Raw genomic sequence first — 21,169 nt, 5'->3', positions numbered from 1 at the left:
TCATGAGAGGGCACAGTTTTAAGGTGCTTGGAAGTAGGTACAGAAGAGATGTCAGGGGTAAGTTTTTTTTTTACGCAGAGAGTGGTGAGTGCGTGGAATGGGCTGCTGGCGATGGCGGTTAAGGGGGATACGATAGGGTCTTTTAAGAGACTGCTGGATAGGTACATGGAGCTTGGAAAAATAGAGGGCTATTAGTAACCCTAGGTAATTTCTAAAGTAAGTACATGTTCAGCACAGCATTGTGGCTGAAGGGCCTATATTGTGGTTTTTCTATGTTTCTAAGTATTCACCCCACTTTAATATGACACACCAAATCATCACTGGTGTAGCCAATTGGTTTTAGAAGTCACATAATTAGTTAAAAGATCGATTTTGGAGGCCTGTGTGTGTTGCAGGCGTTGCAATAATCTGGAAGGTCCAGCTGCTGGTGAGTCAGTATCCTGGGGAAAAGCTGCACCATGAAGACAAGAGAACACTCCAAGCAACTCCATGAAAAAATTATTGAAAAGCACAAGTCAGGACATGGGTACAAGAAAACTTTGAAGTCACTGAATATCCCTTGGAGTACAGTTAAGTCAATCATCAAAAAATGGAATGAATATGGCAGAGCTGTAAATCTGCCTAGAGCAGGCCATCCTCAAAAGCTGAGTGACTGTGCGAGAAGGGAACTAGTGAGGGAGGCCACTAAAAGACCCATGACAACTCTGGAGGAGTTACAAACTTCAGTGGCTGAGATTGGGAGACTGCTGCCCAGGTGCTTCACCAGTTGTGGCTTTATGGGAAAGTGACAAAGAGAAAGGCACTGCTGAAATAAAACTCACATGAAATCTCCGCTAGAGTTTGCCTGAAGGCATGTGGGAGACTCTGAAGTCGGCTGGAAGAGGGTTCTATGGTGTGATGAAACCAAAATTGAGCTTTTTGGCCATCAGAATAAGTGGTATGTTTAGCGTAAGCCAAACACCGCACATCATCAAAAACACATCGCCCCGATCATGAAGCATGGTGGTGGCAGCATCGTGCTGTGGGGATGCTTCACTGCAGCAGGCCCTGGAAGGTAGAGGGTAAAATGAATGCAGGACAATACAGAGAAATCCTGGAGGAAAACCTGATACAGTCTGCAAGAGAACTGCAATTTGGGAGAAGGCTTGTTTTCCGGCAAGACAATCATCCCAAGCGTAAAGCCAAAGCTGCACAGGATTGGCTTAAAGGCAACAAAGTTAATGTCCTGAAGTGGCCAAGTCAGAAACCAGACCTCAACTGAATGGAGAATTTATGGCTGGACTGTTCACTCACAGTCCCCATGCAATCTGACAGAGCTTGAGCATTCTTTACAAGAAGAATGGGGAAAAATTACAGTGTCCAGATGTGCAAAGCTGATAGAGGCCGAGCCACACAGACTCGAGGCTGTATTTGCTGCCAAAGGTGCATCTACTAATTACTGACTTGAAGGGGGTGAATACTTATGCAATCAATTATTTTGCAACAGATGTGCAGAATTAGAAGAAAATGGAAAGAGAGGCAGCAACAACCAAAGCCCGATCTGCCATCTGGAACTACCTGTCCTGAATGCGGAAGAACTTTCAAAGCCAAGATTGGACTCATAAGCCACTTGAGAGCCCATAAGTAGATCAACAGAATGAAAACCATCATCCTCAACCTCGAGGGATAGCCACAATGACGACGATGTTTTATATTTGTAATTGATTTCGATCACTTTGTAGAGATCTGATTTCACTTTGACACCAAAGAGTCTTTTTCTGTTGATCAGTGTCAAAAAAGCCAAATTAAACCCACTGTGTTTCAATGTTGTAAAACAATAAAATATGAAAGCTTCCAAGGGGGTTGAATACTTTTATAAACACTGTAAGTCACCTGGACCAGAGGGTGTAGACCCGAGAGTTCTGAAAGGGGTGACTAAAGACATCGTAGAGGCACTAGTTAATGATCTTTCAAGAATAGCAGGTTCTGGAATGGTTCCAGAACACTGGAAAATTGCAAATGTCACTGCACTCTTCAAGAAGGGAGAGAGGCAGAAGAAAGGAAACTATAGGCCAGTTAGTCTGACCTCAGTGGTTGGGAAGATGTTGAAGTTGATTATTAAGAATGAGGTCTCGGGGTACTTGGAGGCACTGATAAAATAGGCCATAGTCAGCATGGTTTCCTCAAGGGGATATCTTGCCTGACAAATCTGTTGGAATTATTTGAAGAAATAACAAGCAGGATAGAAAAAGGAGAATCGGTTGATGTGTACTTGGATTTTCAGAAGGCCTTTGACAAGGTGCCACACGAGGCTGCTTAAAAAGCTACGAGCCCATGATATAGAAACATAGAAAACCTACAGCACAATACAGGCCCTTCGGCCCACAAAGCTGTGCTGAACATGTCCTTACTTTAGAACTACCTAGGCTTACCCATAGCCCCGAATTTTCTAAGCTCCATGTATCTATCCAGGAGTCTCTTAAAAGACCCTATCGTTACCGCCGCAGCCGGCAGCCCATTCCACGCACTCACCACTCTCTGTGTAAAAAAAACTTACCCCTGACATCTCCTCTGTACCTACTTCTAAGCACCTTAAAACTATGCCCTCTCACACTAGCCATTTCAACCCTGAGAAAAAGCCTCTGACTGTTCACACGATCAATGCCTCTCATGATCTTGTACACCTCTATCAGGTCACTTCTCATCCTCCATCGCTCCAAGGAGAAAGGGCTGGGTTCACTCAACCTATTCTCATAAGGCATGCTCCCCAATCCAGGCAACATCCTTGTAAATCTCCTCTGCACCCTTTCTATAGTTTCCACATCCTTCCTGTAGTGAGGCAACCAGAACTGAGCACAGTACTCCAAGTGGGGTCTGACCAGGGTCCTATATAGCTGCAACATTACCTCTCGGTATTAAGGAAAGATTCTGACATGGATAAAACAGTGGCTGATTGGCAGGAGGCAAAAGTGGGATGAAAGGAAACTTTTCTGATTGGCTGCTGTAGACGAGTGGTGTTCCACAGGGGTCTATGTTGGGATCAATTCTTTCTAAATTATTTGTCAATGATTTCAAAGGTGGAATTGATGGTTTGTTACGAAGCTTGCAAACAATATGAAGATAGGTGGAGGGGCAGCTAGTTTTGAGGAAGTAGGTTACAGACGGACTTGGACAGTTTAGGGGAATGGGCAAAGAAATGGCAGATGGAACATAGTGTCAGGCCCTTCGGTAGAAAGGGTTGACTATTTCCTAAGTGGAGAGAAAATACAAAAATCTGAGACACAGTGGGACTTGGGAGTCCTTGTGCAGGATTCCCTAAAGGTTAATTTGCAGGTTGAGACTGTTAGCATTCATTTCAAAAGCCAAGATGTAAAGTTGAAACTTTATAAAGCACTGGTGAGGCCTCAGTTGGAGTATTGTGAGCAGTTTTGGGCCCCTTAGAAAGGATGTGCTGAAACTGGAAAGGGTTCAAAGGAGATTCTTGAAAATGATTCCAGGATTGATTGGCTTGTCGCATGAAGAGCATTTGATGCTCTGGGCCTGTAATCACTAGAATTCAGAAGATGAGGGGTGACCTCATAGAAACATATAGAATGGTGATAGGCCTTGATAGAGTGGATGTGGGAAAGTCTAAAACCAGAGGATATGGCCTCAGAATAGAGGAGTGTCCTTTTAAAACAAAGGTGAGGAGGAATTTCTTTAGTCAGAGAGCTGTGAATCTGTGGAATTCTTTGCCACAGGCAGCTGTGGAGGCCAAATCTTTATGTATATTTAAGAGGTCGATAGATTCTTGATCGGTCAGGCATGAAGGGATATGGGTAGAAGGCAGGAGGTTGGCTCTGAGAGGAAAATTGGATTAGCTATGTTGAAATGACGGAGCAGACTGGATGGGTCAAATGCCTTAATTCTACTCCTGTTTGTTATGGTCTAAGTCAGGATGCACGGCGAGTGAATTAGATTGAGCAGTCTGAAGAGATAATGTCGATGAAACAGAACATGCGAAGAACTCTCAGCAGGTCAGGTAGCATTTGTGGAAAGAGAAGTGAGTAACATTTCAGATGTGAGCTCCTTCAGAGCTCAAAGTCGAGAAACGATTTAGTGCGGCTTAGAGAAAAGGTGTTGGAAGGCAGTGAGTAGAATAATGATAGTGTAGCAGTTAGCACAACACTATTACAGATCGGGGTGTCAGAGTTTGAAGGTCAGTTCTGGTGTCCTCTATAAGAACTTCCTGTGAGTGCAAGGGTTTCTTCCAGGCGCTCTGCTTTCCTCCACAATCCAAGGACATACTGGTTAGTAGGTTAATTGGTCATTGTAAATTGTCTTGTGATTAGGCTAGGGTTATACAGGTGGGTTATTGGGCAGTGCGGCTCAGCAGGCCAGAAGGGCTGGTTCCACATTTTATCTCGAATTCAATAAGTCAGAAACATTTCTCTGATGCAAGGAAATGATGCTGCTGGTGAGAGGTAGTAAAACTATGGAGTTGAGGTCATTGGCCCTTGCCCTTCAAGCCAGACTACACAAATGAAACGAAAGAGTGGGGCAAGCATAAATGACTGCAGTCATGTGAAGTTATGAAATTTGCTGATTTGTGGCAGAAGTAGAGGTGCAAGATGTAGACATTTCTAAGTTGCAAGAAAAAGTGCAAATAAGGAACAATGAGTTGGTGTTCATGGGTTCACAGACAGTTCAGAAATCTCGTGCCAGAGGGGAAGATGCTGTTTTTGAGTCACTGAGCGTGTCTTCAGGCTCCTGCATGTCGTAAGCAATTGTAGCAATGAGAAGACGTAGAACATTACATCACAATGTTGTGTGGACCTTTTAACCTGCTCTAAGATCAACCTAACCCTTCCCTCCCACATAGCCTTCAATTTTTATGATCATCCTATCTAAGAATCTGCCTCTATCACAAATAACAAGAACAATAAATGCTGGAAGCACCTGCAGGTCAGGTGGCATTGGACAGCAAGAGATACTGCCTCATTCTGTATCAGTTCTGTAATCTGGAACAGCAATATAAAATGTGCTGCAGGAATGCAGTGGGTGTGAGGGGGGCGTTGGTGGGGAGAGTAATTGTCGACGTTTTGAGTCAAGGCTTTATATCAGGCTGAGTGGAGAGGGAGTATGGATGGAGTAAAGAGGAGAGGTGATGGAGTGAAACCAAGGCCAGTAGGTGACTGGTGGACCAAGGAGGGGGTGAAGTATGATAGGCAGATGGAGGGGGAGGTGAGGGATGGAGTTGAGAGGAGGAGGAAGGATACTCAATGCAGTTCCCCAATCAATTCTAGATGCTCCGTTATAGAAAGGACGTGGAAACTTTGGAGAGAGTGCTGTTTAGGTTTACCAGATCAAAGGGCATCCTGGATCTAAGGTGGATGGAGAAATGGGTTGTTTTATCTACGGTGGCAGAGGCTGTGAGGAGGTAGGTATGAAAGTGACATTTGAGAGGCTCTTTGATGGGCAAATTAAAAAGCAAGAAATAGAAGGATGTGGACCATGTGCAGGCAGAGGAGATTAGTTAAATTAGAAGTCATTAGCTTAATTAGTACAGCACAACATTGTGGGCTAAAAGGCCTGTTCCTGTGTGATTCTAAACTGCTAGATGTGAATAAAAAAATCATCCCAGTCTCCCCCTCCCCTCTTCCCCTCCATTCATTGAATCTGAATCAGGTTTATTATCACTGACATTATCAAGTTCAAGTTTACTGTCAGTAAACCATTAATGAAACATCGTTCCTCTGGGGCCAAGGTACAAAGCACAGTACATCTGGTCATACACAGTTCATACAGTATAGTTATGTATGACTGTATGTCATGAAATCTGTTTGTGAAAGCAGTTCGGTGCAATACATTAAAAAAATACTTACCATAAGACTCTTTAAGCCCATCGCCCCTACTGGGGAATAGGCCTCCAACAGCAGCTTGCCAGGGTCCTTAGCCGTAGGCTGATAGAAGGTTGATTGGCCCTGAGGCTTCCACTTTCACCCCACAACTTCATACATCTTCTTGGTGAATCCTTCCTCTCCCAGGGATGAGGTTTTTGGAGCTTCTGTTGGTGTTTCTGGGTTTTTATGGGATGGGGTTGCTAACCCCATGTACAACCCTCCTCCTCTCACAGCCGGTCTTGGAAATCCATTGCGGAGTTACAGTAAGACTTGAATATAAAAAAAGAGTGAGATAGTATTCATGTGTTCATGAATCAGTCAGAAATCTAATGGCAGAGGGAAAGAAACTGTTGTGTGTTTTCAGGCTCCTTGGTGTTAAAGGACATGTAGTTTTCATCTCACTGAGATTCAAGGCAGTTTGGTGGGCTGGATAGACATTGATTGACCATGTTCTGCTTCATTTCAGGGTGGAACATGCACGGATGCATGCCAAGCACCGCGGGCATGAGGCGATGCATGCGGAGATGGTGCTCATCCTCATTGTTACTTTGGTGGTGGCACAGATTCTTCTGGTCCAGTGGAAACAAAGACATCCCAGATCCTACAATGTAAGGATAGATTTACTTCTGTTTCTCTGCTGTCTGCCTTCAGAAATAATCAGATTCAGAATTAAGTTTTTAGTACTGGCATATGTCGTGAAACTTGCTGCTTTGTGGCAGCAGTATATTGCATACGTAATTAAAAAACTAAATTACAATTGAAATGTGTATAAAAGCTTATATAAGTAATGCAAAAGGCGGCGGGGGGGGGGATACTGTGGTAGTGTTCATTGTTGATTGGTGGAGGGGAGGCAGCTGTTCCTGAAACGTTGATTGTGTGTGCTCGGGCTCCTGTACCTCCACCTTGATGGTAACACTGAGAAGTGGGCATGTCCTGGGCGATCAGCGTTCTTGGTGATGGATGCCACCTTCTTGAGGCATCACCTTCTGAAGGTGCCCTCAATGCTGGGGAGGCTAGTGCCCATGATGGTGGGTAATGACATTGGAGCAGAATTTGACCATTTACCCATCAAGACTGCTCTACTTTTCCATCATGGCTGATTCAATATACCCAATATGTGAATGCAAGCAGGCTTTTTCCACTGAGGCAAGGGGAGAAAAAAACCAGAGGACATGGGTTAAGGGTGAGGGGGGAAAAGTTTAAAGGGAACATTAGCGGGGGCTTCTTCACACAGAGAGTGGTGGGAGTATGGAATGAGCTGCCTGACAAGGTGGTAAATGCGGGTTCTTTTTTAACATTTAAGAATAAATTGGACAGATACATGGAAGGGAGGTGTATGGAGGGATATGGTTTGCGTGTAGGTCAGTGGGACTAGGCAGAAAATGGTTCGGCACAGCCAAGAAGGGCCAAAGGGCCTGTTTCTGTGCTGTAGTTTCTATGGTTCTATGGTTCTAATAACTTGGCCTCCACAACCATCTGTGGCAATGCATTCCACAGATTCACCATCCTCTCACTAAAAGAAAAAAATTCCTCATCTCTGCTCTAAATGGATGTTCCTCTATTCTGAGCTGTGTCCTCTGGTCCTAGTTTCCACCCACTATAAGAAACATCCACTCTCTAGGCCTCTCAATATTCAGTATGTTTCAATGAGTGTGGTCTGGATAATGCCTTATAAAATCTCTGTCATTTTCTTGCTTTTATATTCTAATCCTCTTGAAATGAACGCTAACAATGCATTTGCCTTTCTTATTACTGAACCTGCAAATTAATCTTTAGGGAAGCCTGCACAAAGATTCCCAAGTCCCTTTGCACCTCTGATTTCTGAATTTTTCCCTCTTTTTAAAAAAAATAGTCTACGCCTTTATTCCTTCTACCAAAGTGAATGACCATACACTTCCCCACACTATATTCCATCTGCCACTGTTTTGCCCAGTCTCCTAAGTCTTTCTGCAGACTCCCTGCATCTCAAACACCACCTGCCCCTCTACCTATCTTCGTAGTGTCCGCAGAATTAGCCACAAAGCTATCAATTTCTTCATCCAAATCGTTGACATGTAACGTGAAAAGAAGCAGTCCCAACACCAATCCCTGTGGCACACCACTAGTAACTGGCAGCCAACCAGAACAGGCCCCCTATATTCCCACTGCTTGCCTCCTGCCAATCAGCCAATTTTCTATCTATGATAGTATTCCCCGTAATACCGTGGGCTCTATCTTGTTAAGCAGCCTCGCGTGTGGTACCTTGTCTAGGACCTTCTTAAAATCCAAGTAAACAACATCTGCTGACTCCTTTGTCTATCCTGCCTGTATCATCTGCAGACTTGTCCATAAAGCCATCAATTCTGATTATTCACGTATAACATGAAAGGAAGTCCCAACACTGACTCCTGTGGAACACATTCTGGAAATATGGTTTTCTGCCACTACCTTTATAAATATGGCCACTGCTGCTAAGACACTTCTTTTGTTTAACTTGTACATGTCAGTGATAATATCAGTCTGTAGAGGGTTAAATCCCTCCAGGCACAAATTGAGGAAACAAGGCTCTGATGAAAATCTGCAGCAGATAGAGGGAGCAGATTTTTGCTTGGGAAACTGCTGAAAGTTTCTCTCAATCTCATGATATTTCCCCAGACTCTCACATAACAATGCTTTTCTTCACTGTAACACTTAAAAACCAAATTAGTCATCTTAGTCTTGATCCTGGACAAGTTAAATTTTTAGCCTTGTGAGGATAGGATGAGCAAGCTAGGGCTTTTCTCTTTGGAGTGAAGTAGAATGAGAGGTGTACAAGATGATAAGAGGCATAGATTGAGTGGATAACCAGAGACTTTTTCCGAGGACAGAAATGGCTAATATGAGGGGGCATAATTTTTAGGGAGGACGTCAGAGGTAAATTCTTTACACAGAGAGCAGTTAGTGCATGGAATGAGCTGCCATGGGTGGTGTACAGGAAAATACATTAGTGACATTCAACAGTTTCTTAGGTAGGCACATGGATGATAGCAAAATGGAGGGCTGTTTAGGAGGGAACATAGACCCAGGAGCAGAATTAGTCCCTGTGCTCTCTGAGTTTGCTCTGCAAGAAACATTTTCACGAAGGAGCATTTCAGCTCTAAAATTAAACTGAAGATTGCAGTGATCTGACTTCACATTGTCAATCAACACTGGCGCACATCAAGGATGCGTGCTCAGCCCACTACTCTATTCTTTCTACACCAACAATTGTGTAGCTAGGCACCGCTCAAATGGCGTCTGTAAATTTGCCAATAGCACAACTTCTGTTGGCAGAATTTCAAATGGTGACAAGAAGGCATGTAGGAGTGAGATATATCAGCTGGTTCAGGGGTATCACAACAACAACCTTGCACTCGACATCAGTAAGACCAAGGAATTGATAGTGGACTTCAGGAACGGGAAGTCGAGGGAATGCACACCAGTCCTCATCGAGGGATCAGCAGTGGAAAGAGAAAGCAGTTTCAAGTTCTTGGGTGTCAACAACTCTGAGCATCTATTCTGGGCCCTACATATTGATGCAGTTACAAAGAAGGCACAACAGTGGCTATATTTCATTAGAAATTTGAGAATCAGTATGTCACCAAAGACAATTGCAAATTTCTGTAGGTGTACCATGGAGAGAATTCTGACTGGTTGCATCGTCGTCTGGTACGGAGGCGCCAATACGCAGGACCAGAAGAAGCTGCAGAAAGTTGTAAACTCAGCCATCTCCATCATGGGCACTGGCCTCCCACCCCCCTCCCCCCACCAGATTGAGGACACTGTCAAAAGATGATGCCTCAAAAAGGCGACATCCATCATTAAGGATCATTAAGGACCCCCCTCACTCAGAACATGCCCTCTTCTCATTGCTACCATCAAAGAGGAGGTACAGGAGCATGAGGCCACGCACTCAACATTTCAGGAACCATTCCTTCCCCTCAGCCATCAGATTTCTGAAAGAAGATTTGTTTTCTTTTACACCCTATCTTTTTGCTCTACTTATTTAATTTAATTTGTATATTATTCTTTATATTATTATGTATTGCAACACACTGCTGCTGCAGAACAACAGATTTCACAACATATGCAGGTGATATTAAATCTGATTCTGATTCTTGAGGTGGCGAGTGATAGTGGCCGTGCTGGATCTGTAAATTTAGCATAACAAAGGTCCTGTACTGGTTTGTACTGTCCTATATTCTTTGTCAGTCTCTACTGTATAAAAGAAAACAACTACACTTCCTTGGGATTGCCTCTCAGCAATGTTCCCTCTAAGGTATGTGTGCGTGCGCGCGCGCGCACACACACACACACACACACACATCTTTTGCTACCAGCGCACAAAAGGTTGCCAGCCTCTACCTTGTTGGAATGTTATGTATATTTCACAATCTCTTACAATCAGATTTCCTTTTCTGGTTTCTGGTGCAGATGCTGTTGACAATGTGGAATTTGTCTGCAGATTTTAGAACTAGCTTACTTATATTGTTTTTCTTAAAGAAGTTATTCAGTGTGCATGTGTTGTCGTCTCTGGGCAAAAAATTGCACAGCACAAGATTTTTGCGCACACGTCATTACAAATTAGAGGGAACGTTGCCTTTCAATTGTCGTAGATTCTCTTGTTTGTATAACAGTTCTTCACAAGCAGGTGGATTAGAAATAATTGAGGAAAGAAGCGGCGTTGGTTAAGAAATCACTATTATCTGCACTGTTACTGTGATTTGAAGTTAGCTGCTAAAAGGGGGAAGGAAATGGATTTTCAAAAGGAAGTTGAAACTAGGAGGTCAAAATTCAAAGGCTTTTGGTGGGATAGGCTGAATGGCTACTGCAGTGTGAGGGTAATGCCTCATCAACACTTCTTATTTAATACTCTCACCCCAGAAACACAATCTTCAGCATCAACCTGGTTTAATAGGCTCCACTCATTCTGAATTTGTAATTGTTTTATCGGCAGATCATTGAAATTGAGAGGCGTTGGTAAAGTGGACATGGAGAGGCTGTTTCCTATAGTGGGGGAGGGGGATGTCCATTTAGTACAGAGATGAAGAGAAATTTCTTTAGCCAGAGGGTGACGAATCTGGAATTCATTGCCACCGACGGCTGTGGAGGTCAAATCATTGAGTATATTTAAAGCGGAGGTTGGTAGGTTCTTAATAAGTCAGGGCGTCAGAAGTTACAGAGAGAAGGCAGGAGAATGGGGTTGAGAGGGATAATAAATCAGTCATGATAGGATGGCAGAGCAGACACAAAGGGCCAAAAGGTCTAATTCTGCTCCTATGGGTGTTATGGTTTCATTGGCATGAGAATAGTTCGAGTTTCCTTGCTGTGCCTCTGGTTATTCTAATCTGCAGTTGTTGCTGGAGGGGGGTGCCTGCGTGTGACGGCCTCTCCTTCTCGCTCGCTGATCCCAGCGAAGTTCCGTGCCTTCGAATCACCTCTCTCTCCCTAGATGCTGTTGGAGCCAGGTTTAATCAACACAGTTTGTGGATTGTGGACTCTAATTCACGTTTATGATGTGTTCTTGTTTCTGGTTGCCCGTCTTTTTTTTTTGCTAGTTTTGCCGATTTTTGAATCGGGGTAGCCTGCAGATAACGAACTCTGAGCTGAACTGAAATATGCCTTTTGTTTTTGTGCTTTAGATCCCATTTTTTTTCTCATTCCTTTTTTGTTGCTGTTTGTGCAATTTGTTGTTTTTTTGTGTGTTAGGGAAAGGAGGGGGTTTAATGTGTTCTTCCAATGGGTTCCATGGTTGTTTGTTTCATGGCTGTCTGTGGGGAAGAGTTGTATACTGCATGCATACTTTGATAATAAATGTACTTTGAATCGGGGAGGGGAGGGAACGTCAACTTGGACCATGAGAGGCCTGCGTCGGGCATTTTCATGCCTTACAAGGCGCAGATTGGAAGTCCTACTTTGAATCCTTGTTACGTAAACAGGTGATTAGCAGCCCAAGTTATAAAAGTGTCCTTCATTGAGTCTGGGAACTGCTCAGGCTGGGGTGATGTGTCTCAACATGGATTCCTTATTGAGTATTGAGTTCAACAGATAAAGAAGGCTTATTACATTCGTGCCTTGATTGATCGAAGAAATGAGTTTAAGTCGGGAAGTTACGTTGCAGCTCTGTAAAACTCTCCTGGAGTATTGTATTCAGTTATGGGAAGGATGTAGAGGCTTTGGAGAGGGTGCAGAAGAGATTCACCAGGATGCTCCTGGATTGGTGTGCATGTGCTATGATGAGAGGTTGAACAAACTTGGGTTGTTTCTCTGGAGTGACAGAGGCTGAGCGGAGATCTGATAGAGGTTTGTAAGATTATGAGAGGTATAGATAGGGTAGACAGACAATACCTTTTTCCAAGGGTTGAAATGTCTAATACCAGAGGGCATGTATTTAGGTGAGAACAGGAGAGTTCACTGGAGATGTGTGGGGAAAGTTATATGACAGAGGAGTTCAAGAGGCTTTTGGATGAGGACATGAATGTGCAGGAGATGGAAGGATATGCACATTGTGTAAGCAGAAGGAATTAGTTAATTACTAATTTAATTGGTTGAGAACAACATTGTAGGCTATAGGGCCTGTTCCTGTGCTGTACCATATTGTATGAGATGACAAGAGGCATTGAACGAGTGGACAGCCAGAGACTTTTTCCCAGGGTGGAAATGACCAATATTAGGGGGCATAATTTTAAGGTGATTGGAGAAAAGAATAGGGAGGAATGTCAGAGGTAGTTTTTGTGTGGAATGCCCTGCTGGGATGGTAGAGGCAGATCGATTAGGGATATTTAAGAGGATCTTAGATAGGCACATGGATAAAAGGAAAATGGAGGGTTATGTGGCAGGCCAGGGTTAGATTGGTCTTGAAATAGGTTAAAAGGTCAGCACGATATTGTGCGCCAAAGGGTATGTACCATGCTGTACTGTTCTGTTCTATAATGCTAGAAGTGTGTATTTGATCTCCTGCAGCTAGTGACACTGTTCCAGATGTGGGTCGTGCCCCTCTACTTCACAGCGAAGCTACACTGGTGGAGGTTCCTAGTGATCTGGGTACTCTTCTCGGTTATCACCGCCTTCATTACTTTCCGAGCAACACGGAAGCCACTGGAGAGAACGACGCCCAGGTAATGTTTGGGTAACCTGCTGTTTCAGTCGTGTATCACTTGTCTGGGACCATCAAATGTCGATGAAGCACTAGTTGGCTGCAGATAAGGACTCCCAGGGCTCGAAGTACACATATGTCACCATATACAACCTTGAGATTAATTTTCTTGCAGACATTCACAGTAGATACAAAGAAACGAAAAAACAGCAATCAAAATAATAGTAGTAAATCAGCAATAAATGTTGAGGACATGGGTTTATAGGCAGTGGGAACAGTTCAGTGAAGGGGTGAGTGAAGTTATCCCCACTGGTTTAAAAGCCTGATGGTTGAGAGGTAGTAACTGCTCCTGAACCTGGTGGTGTGGGTCTTGAGGCTCCTCTTGGAGGGGCAGGTTGTGTTAAGGAATCAGGGAGTCTGCAGACGAGCTTAGACATTGGGAGAATAGGCTAAGAAGTGAAGATGGAATATAGTGTAGGGAAGTTATGGTCATGTACTTTGGTAGAAGGAATAAAGGCGAAGACTATTTTCTAATTGGGAGAAAATTCAGAAATCAGAGGTGCAAAGGAACCTGTGAGTCCTTGTGCAGGAATCCCTGAAGGTTAATTTGCAGGTTGAGTTGGTAAGGAGGGCAAATGCAATGTTTGTATTCATTTCAAAGATTCAAAGTATGTATATGGAATACAACTCTTTGAGATTTGTTCTCCTGCGGGCAACCACAAAACAAAGAAACAGCATGGAACCTGTTCAAAAAAACATCCAGCGCCCAATGCGGAAAAAAGAACAAATTGCGCAAATGACAGAAAGCAATTGAACAACACCTAGAATATCAAACATCAAACCATGAGTCCAGTAGTATTCACTTTAGTTCAGTTCAGCACTGCGCTGCTAGCCCACTGCAGGCTGCAAAGCCATTTATTGTGAAAGCACCCCAGTCCGCATTGATCGCCCCGATCAAACAGCTCAAAAAAGCAAAAAAAAAAGACCAGGATCCAGAAACACATGCAACATGAATCTCAAAGACTCCAACCTGACTTCACAGCTTTGCTGATCAATCCTTAGAACGTGGATCCTAATACTCCTGCAATTTCCTCTGACAGCAGCAAGCAAGAGGGAGAGGAAGACTGGTCAAACACGGGCAGAAGGTGCCGAACACCCGCCTGTTCTCTGCTCTCGTCCTAGTTGATTTCAACCTTGTTTGAAGCCTCAGTCGGAGACGAGAAAAGGAGTTGATCATGGGTTCGTGCCCTGTCTGCAGGCTTCCAGGCCTCCAAGCTGCACGATCCGCTCCAAACCTCACCGAAATCGCTCAGAGGTAGCAAAGCGCCAGATCCTTCAGTCAGCCCAAAAACACACCATCAAAATGTAAATCACATGTTCATTTCGAGAGAACTGAAATATAAAAGCAAGGATGTACAGATGAGGCTCTTGGAGTATTGAGCTGTTTTGTTCCCTTTATCTGAGGAAGGATGTGCTGCCACTGAAGTAGGTCTAGAGGAGGTTCACGAGAATCATCCCAGGAATGAAACGGTTAACAAAAGAGTAACGTTTGATGGTCCTGAGCCAGTACTCGCAAGAGTTTAGAATAATGGGGGAGGGACATCTAATTGAAACCTATCGGACCTAGATAGAGTGGACGTGGAGAGGATGTTTCCTATAGAGGTGAGTCTAGGACCAGGGGGTACAGCCTCAGAATAGAGAGACGCCCATTTAGAACAGAAACGGGGAGGAATTTCTTTAGCCCGAGGGTGTTGAATTTGTGGAATTCATTGTCACAGACAGCTGTGGAGGCCAAGTCATTTGATATATTTAAAGCAGATGTTGATAGGTTCAGGATAAGTCATGGTGTCAAATGTTACAGGGAGAGGGCAGGAGAATGGGGTTCAGAGCAGTAATAAATCAGTCATAGACTGGTGGAGCAGACTCAATGGGCTGAATATTCTGGTTCTATATCTCTTACACAGTCAGGTGGCTTTGTAGACCGACAGTTTAATCTGAGGTCCCATCTAACATCTTGACATCCTTGTTTTTTTTTAAAGTGTGTGTTATAAATTAAAAACACAAGATTCTGCAGATGCTGGAAATCCAAAGCAACACATGCAAAAAGAGTCTTCTGCCCACGTCTGCTAGAAAGCAGAATCTAGTTCATTTCACAATGAAAATTAGCTTTATTTGTCACATGTGCATCAAAACTTCAGTAAAATGCGTTGTGTTGTGTCAAATCAAATCAGCGAGGATTACGCTGGTTACCATACTTCCAGTGTCAACATAAGAGTGTACACAACTCAGTAACCCTAATTTGTACATCTTTGGAATGTGGGAGGAAAGCAGAGCACCAGGAGGAAACCCATGAGGTCACAAGGGGAACGCACAAACTTGCAGTGGCGGGAATCAGCTGGTTTTTCTGTGATTTTCCTGGGCATATTTTCATTGTTTGTTATTTGTCATTTGTTTCAGATTGGTTTATAAATGGTTTCTTCTACTTTACAAGCTGAGCTACACCACTGGAATTGTGGGATATATTGGCGTCATGCTAACCCTCTTTGGTATAAATTTATTATTTAGGTAAGTGCATTTACTTTAAAAATAATTTCACTTTTAAATCGTTTGGGATTGAACAGCAAGTATGGCTGAGGGATTTGTTCCTGTCAAAAGCGAGTATCAGATCACCAGAGGTACTGAGCCTAGAATGCTCGCTGCTGGTGACATCAAGGTGAGGTAAGACATGACCAACATCTGGCTGTTCAGCTCATCGAGTCTGCTGCACTGTCTGATCATGACTGATTTATAATTCCTCTCAGCTCCATTCAATAGTTAGTAGTTCCATTTAATAACAGAAAAATGTATGCTATATACATCCTGAAATTTTTGTTCTTCACAAGACGTTCACAAAAACAGAAGAGTGCCCCAAAGAATCAGTGGCAGTTAAAAAATGTCAGAAGCCCAAAGCACCGCGCCCCCCCCCACTCCTCCTTCCACGTACAGGCAGCAGCAAAGCAAGAACCCTCCCTCACCCCCACCCACTCGCAAAAAACATCAGCAAGCATGCAAAGGCAAAGCCCCCAGTAAGGACCATGATCTGCAGTACAACAAGGACCAATCATTCACCCAACAATTAGTCATTCCTCCTTTACTCTATTTTAAAAGGTCATCCCTCAATTACTGGAAATCCCCACCACAGGAAACATCCTCTCCACATCCACTCTGTCTAATCCTTTCAACATTCGGTAGGTTTCAATGAGATTCCCCCCCCCCGCCCCCCATTCTTCTAAATTCCAGTGAGTACAGGCCCAAAGCTGCCAAACGCTCCTCGTATATTAACCCCTGTATTCCCGGAATAATCCTTGTGAACCTCCTCTGGACTCTCTCCAATGACAACACACCCTTTCTGAGATATGGGGCCCAAAACTGTTGAAATATTCCAAGTAACCAACTTTAATCAATTTGTATTAGCTCCATATCTCGGAGTTCCCCAGTAAAGCTTTATTTTTAAGCACAGTTGGATTTCAAAGTTCAAAGTTAATTTATTATCAAAGTACATATATGTCACCATATTATGGCCCTGAGATTCATTTTCTTGCAGATATTCACAAAGAAGCACAATAGAACCGATGAAAAACCGCACACTACAAAGACAGACAAGCAAAAGACAAACTGTGCAAATACCAAATAAATAAATAAACAAGGAATAAGTAATTAGATGAATCCTTGAAAGTGAGTGCGTAGGTTGTGGAACAGTTCTGTATTGGGGTGAGTGAAGTTATCCCCTCAGGTTCAAAAGCTGGATTGTTGAAGGTTAATAATTGTTCCTGAAGCTACTCTACTACCTCCCTGATGGCAGCAGCGGAAAGAGAGCATTGCCTGGATGGTGATGGTCCTTGATGATGGATATTTTTTTTCCTGCAACAATACTCCATGTAGAAGTGCTCACTGGTTGATGGGGGGGGGGGGGCTTTACCTGTGACAGACTAGGCCGTATCCACTGCTTTTTGTAGGTTTTTATGTTCAAGGGCATTGGTGTTTCATACAGTCAATATACTGTCCACCATGCAGCTATAGAAGTTTTCCAAAGTTTTAAATGACTTGCCAAATGTGAGATTTGAACATGTATTAATCAGGATAAAAATTGTTTGCACCTAATTTTGGAGATTTAGAATAGCAATTATTTATAAATAGGACATTTACATGCCTACAGTGAAAGACTAAGCTGTTTATATGGATAATTACGGGTGCTGTGGTAGCGTAATAGCGCAGCGCTCCACCACTGGGAGTTCAGTTCCCATCACTGTCTACGGAACTTGTATGTGCCTCCGTGACAGCATGGGTTTCCTCTGGGTGCTCCAGTTTCCTCCCACATTCCAAAGGTGTTAGGGTTAGTGAGTTGTGGGTGTACTATGTTGGCGCTGGAAATGTGCTGGTGTTTGTGGGCTGCCCCAGCACATTCTCTGGCTGTTGGTCATTGACACAAATGATGCACCTTTCAATGTTTCGCTGCACATGTGACACAAAAATAATCTAATCCTATGAAGATTAGAAATAGCTAATCACAAGATCAGTAGTTTCCTAATGGGAAACCTGATTTAATTATTAAAAAGTCGATAGTTTAAGAAAAAGGATTAATTACAAGTTTAAACAAATCTAATTCTAAACTTTTGTGTTCAGTTAATCAGTTTTAAAGTTGCTTGTGATAGAAGGATTACAATCGAGTCACAGTAAGTCGCATTTAAATTTAGTCGTGATAAATAACTGTCAAACTAATCATTAGATTAAAGAGCAATACAAAATGGTACAAGAATGCAACAGGTCGGGGTCGTTGTTGAGCCATGAGCAAGTAGGACGCACCCTCCTGTAGCTCCGGCAGATTTGATATTCAAACTTCATTTACACAAAGTCAATCTGAGGTTTAGGGTGGCAAACGAAGGGAAGGTGCTCTTCAATACATACCAGAAGGCGTGCTCTACAAAATGCCGAGAAGAGGAACAGCTAAGGCAGGGATGAACGAAGAAACAGGCCTAATTGACACCGCGGAGCTCACGAGTGAGGACCACATGGAGCCACGTGCACAGAGTATGGACACCAATGCGGTATTGGTGGCCATAGAGTCGCTACATGCAGAACTAACTACGATGAAGTCAGACATCTGTAAGAAAATTGAAGAAAAAGTTGCAGAGGTAGCGGTCGCTTTGAGAAGTGAAATTGCTTCGTTGAAAGCGGAAAATGACACTGCGATTACCGCATTGAAAGCCCAGTTGAATACACGGATCAAACTCTGAAAGAGATAGCAGAGTCGGCTAATGGAGCTTCAGACATAGTTGTGGAGCTGGAAAGCAAGGTGAAACGACTTTGTGGGCAAGCTGAACAACTTTCTGAAAAATGCCTGGATTTAGAGGGCCGTTCGAAATGACAGAATCTGAGACTTGCGGGCCCACGAGAGGGGAAAATGGGCAGAAGACGAGATTTCGCGGTACAGATGCTAAAACAAGCTCTAAACCTGGGAGAAGCTCCAGTGATAGACCGAGCACATAGAGCTCAGAAGCGCCGGGGGACGACGAGCCGCCGCGACACCTGATCGTGAGGATGTATTGCCATGTATTTGAAGATACAATACGGAGGGCGATAGGTACCAAGAATCTACAATATCAAGAACAAAGGATTCAGATCGTCAGAGACCTTCTATCCACGGTGGCTAAACGACGTGCGGCTTTCACACCGGTCAGGAGGTTGCTGCAGGATAGAGCTGGAGTCAAGTTTGGCCTTCTCTATCCCGCGAAGCTACGAGTGACAATTAATGGAACCGAGGCGGTGTTTACAGATCCAGAAGAAGCTCGCCGGTATGCAGAACGTCATTTGGGAAATGCTGAGAAGTGACTGTGCACAGTGAGAAGGAACCCCTTACAGAATGAAGATGCCCCAAGTAAAACTCCGCGGTAGGAAATTGTGAACGTTTCGAACGTCAATGAGGCCCTGCCTCTAATCCCTGTAGAAAACAGGACTCTTTGAGTTATAGTTGGATTGTACTATGTTGGATTAAAGCCCTAGGAGTGCACAGATAGTAATAAGAGTTGGTCTAAACTGGTGTTGTATGAGGAATATCTTGTTAATGGTGCTAGACTTTCTGGTGCTAGAGTAAGTTATAGCTTTGAGAATCACACTTACTTTAACATCTCGATGATCTCTGCTAGTTTTTCTCGGTTTTTCATTCCAATGCCAGATTTGGCTTTGTGACTATCTGTATAACTGGGGAGCTACTAAATTGGTTCAGAGAAGTGTTAGAGATCAATAAGTTATTCCTAGAGTTTTGACTAAGTGTATTTGTGTATGGAGATATGGTTTTTTTTGTTGGTTATTTCGAGCTTTCAAGAGTGATGGGGGTTGTGGGGGGAGGGAGGGTCAGGGGTAAGGGAGTGCTGTTTAGGAGCCATTCATTTCTAATGACTGATAGATTTACAAGGTCCGTAACAGATCAAAAACATTACCATACAGATGTTAAATATTGAGATGGTAGGAGGTCAAGGGACAAGAAATCGTATTACTTTTTGTTCGTGGAATGTAAATGGGATTAATGAGCCATTGAAAAGGGGTAAAGTGCTGTCTCACCTAAAATCACTACAGGCCGATCTGATCTTCTTTCAGGAAACACATTTGAAGAATGAAGCTCACTGTAAGATTAGGGGCAAGTGGATAAGCCAAATATATTCCTCAAAGTCTAGGGGTGTGGCAATAATAATTCGCAGAAACGTTCCATTTCGACACCTAACAACAATAGCGGACAAGGATGGGAGATATGTTATAGTTACTGGGGAATTACAATCTATACCAGTTACCTTACTGAATATCTATGGACCAAACTGGGATGACCCGGAATTTTTTAGACATGTTCTAGGATTGATACCAGAGGTCTCCAGCACTAACCTGATTATTGGAGGAGATTTTAATTTTGTTCTGGATACATATTTAGACAGATCTTCCAACCAGAGGGCATTACAATCAAAGGCAAGTAACCTGCTGAGAACGTATATAGACAAGAAGGCAACAGGTCAAGCAGCATATATGGAGGAAAATAAACAGGCAATGTTTTGGGTTCAGACCCTTCATTTGGTCTGAAGGGTAGCGGGAGATGGCCAGTATGAAAAGGTGGAAGGAAGGGGTGGATCCAGATGAAGGTGGTTGATGAGTCAATGGAGGAGGCAAGAGAGGGAAAGGTAGCAGAAGCTAGGAGGAGATGGTGGAAGTGACAAAAGGCTTGTTCTGCAGCTCTGTAACAGTTGTCTTCCTATATCTCCATAAGATGCAGGGGAGATTTACTAGGATACAATCTGGATTAGAGAGCATGTCTAATGAGGAAAGGTTGAGCGAGCTGGGGCTTTTCTTTTTGGAGCAAAGGAGATGAGAAGTGTACAAGATGATAAGAGACATAGCTTGTTTGGATATTTGATGAATGCCAGAGACTTTTCCCTTGGGGTGGGAGGGGGGATGACTAATACAAGGGTGCATAATTGTTAAGTTGATTGGAGGAAAGTATAAGGGGGATTTCAGAGGTGGGTTTTTTTTTTACACAGGGTGGTGGGTGCAAGGCCTTTTGTCCATTACTTCTCTCCAGTGACTTTGTTCACTCACAACAGGCCCATGATGTGCCAACATTTTAAACTACTTTAAGATCAACCTAACCCTTCTGTCCCACATAGCCTTCTATATTTTTTTTATCATCCATATAGTTATCCAAGAGTTTCTTAAATGTATCTGTCTTTACCACCACACCTGGCAGTGTGCTTCCTGCACCCACCACTCTATATTGGACAAAATGAGATACAGCAGGCATCGTACTGTGACCCTTTCAGAGCAAAAGGTCTGCCTGACCCAACCTTACACAACATTTTATATAACGCAGACACGAGGAAATCTGCAGATGCTGGAAATTCAAGCAACACACACAAAAAATGCTGGTGAACACAGCATCTATAGGAAGAGGTACAGTCAATGTTTCGGGCCGAGACCCTTCATCAGGACTAAATGAAAGAAGAGATAGTAAGAGATTTGAGAGGGGGAGGGGGAGATCTGAAATAATAGAAGTCAGGAGGGGAGGGGTGGATCTAAGAGCTGGAGAAGGGAGAGGATCATGGGACGGGAAACTTGGAGAGAAAGAGAAGGGGGGAGGGGAGCCCAGAGGGTGGAGAGCAGGCAAGGAGTTATAGTGAGAGGGACAGAGGCAGAAAAA

The 21,169-nt window shown here is 43.5% G+C and overlaps 1 protein-coding gene across 2 annotated transcripts in view; it reads left to right on the top strand.

Moving 5' to 3' along the window:
• Window positions 1-21,169, top strand: part of LOC134349822 (E3 ubiquitin ligase RNF121) — an 88,448-nt gene that overhangs the window by 18,714 nt on the left and 48,565 nt on the right. For both annotated transcript variants that reach the window (XM_063054741.1, XM_063054740.1), the window contains exons 3-5: window positions 6,328-6,469; window positions 12,822-12,976; window positions 15,412-15,519. In XM_063054741.1, the coding sequence (XP_062910811.1) occupies window positions 6,344-6,469; window positions 12,822-12,976; window positions 15,412-15,519 (389 nt within the window). In that variant the 5' untranslated portion in view covers window positions 6,328-6,343. The remainder of the gene's footprint in view (window positions 1-6,327; window positions 6,470-12,821; window positions 12,977-15,411; window positions 15,520-21,169) is intronic.

The sequence above is a fragment of the Mobula hypostoma genome, chromosome 7, assembly GCF_963921235.1.
Source record: "Mobula hypostoma chromosome 7, sMobHyp1.1, whole genome shotgun sequence".
NCBI lineage: Eukaryota > Metazoa > Chordata > Chondrichthyes > Myliobatiformes > Myliobatidae > Mobula > Mobula hypostoma.
This window is presented reverse-complemented; position numbering and strand designations above follow the sequence as displayed.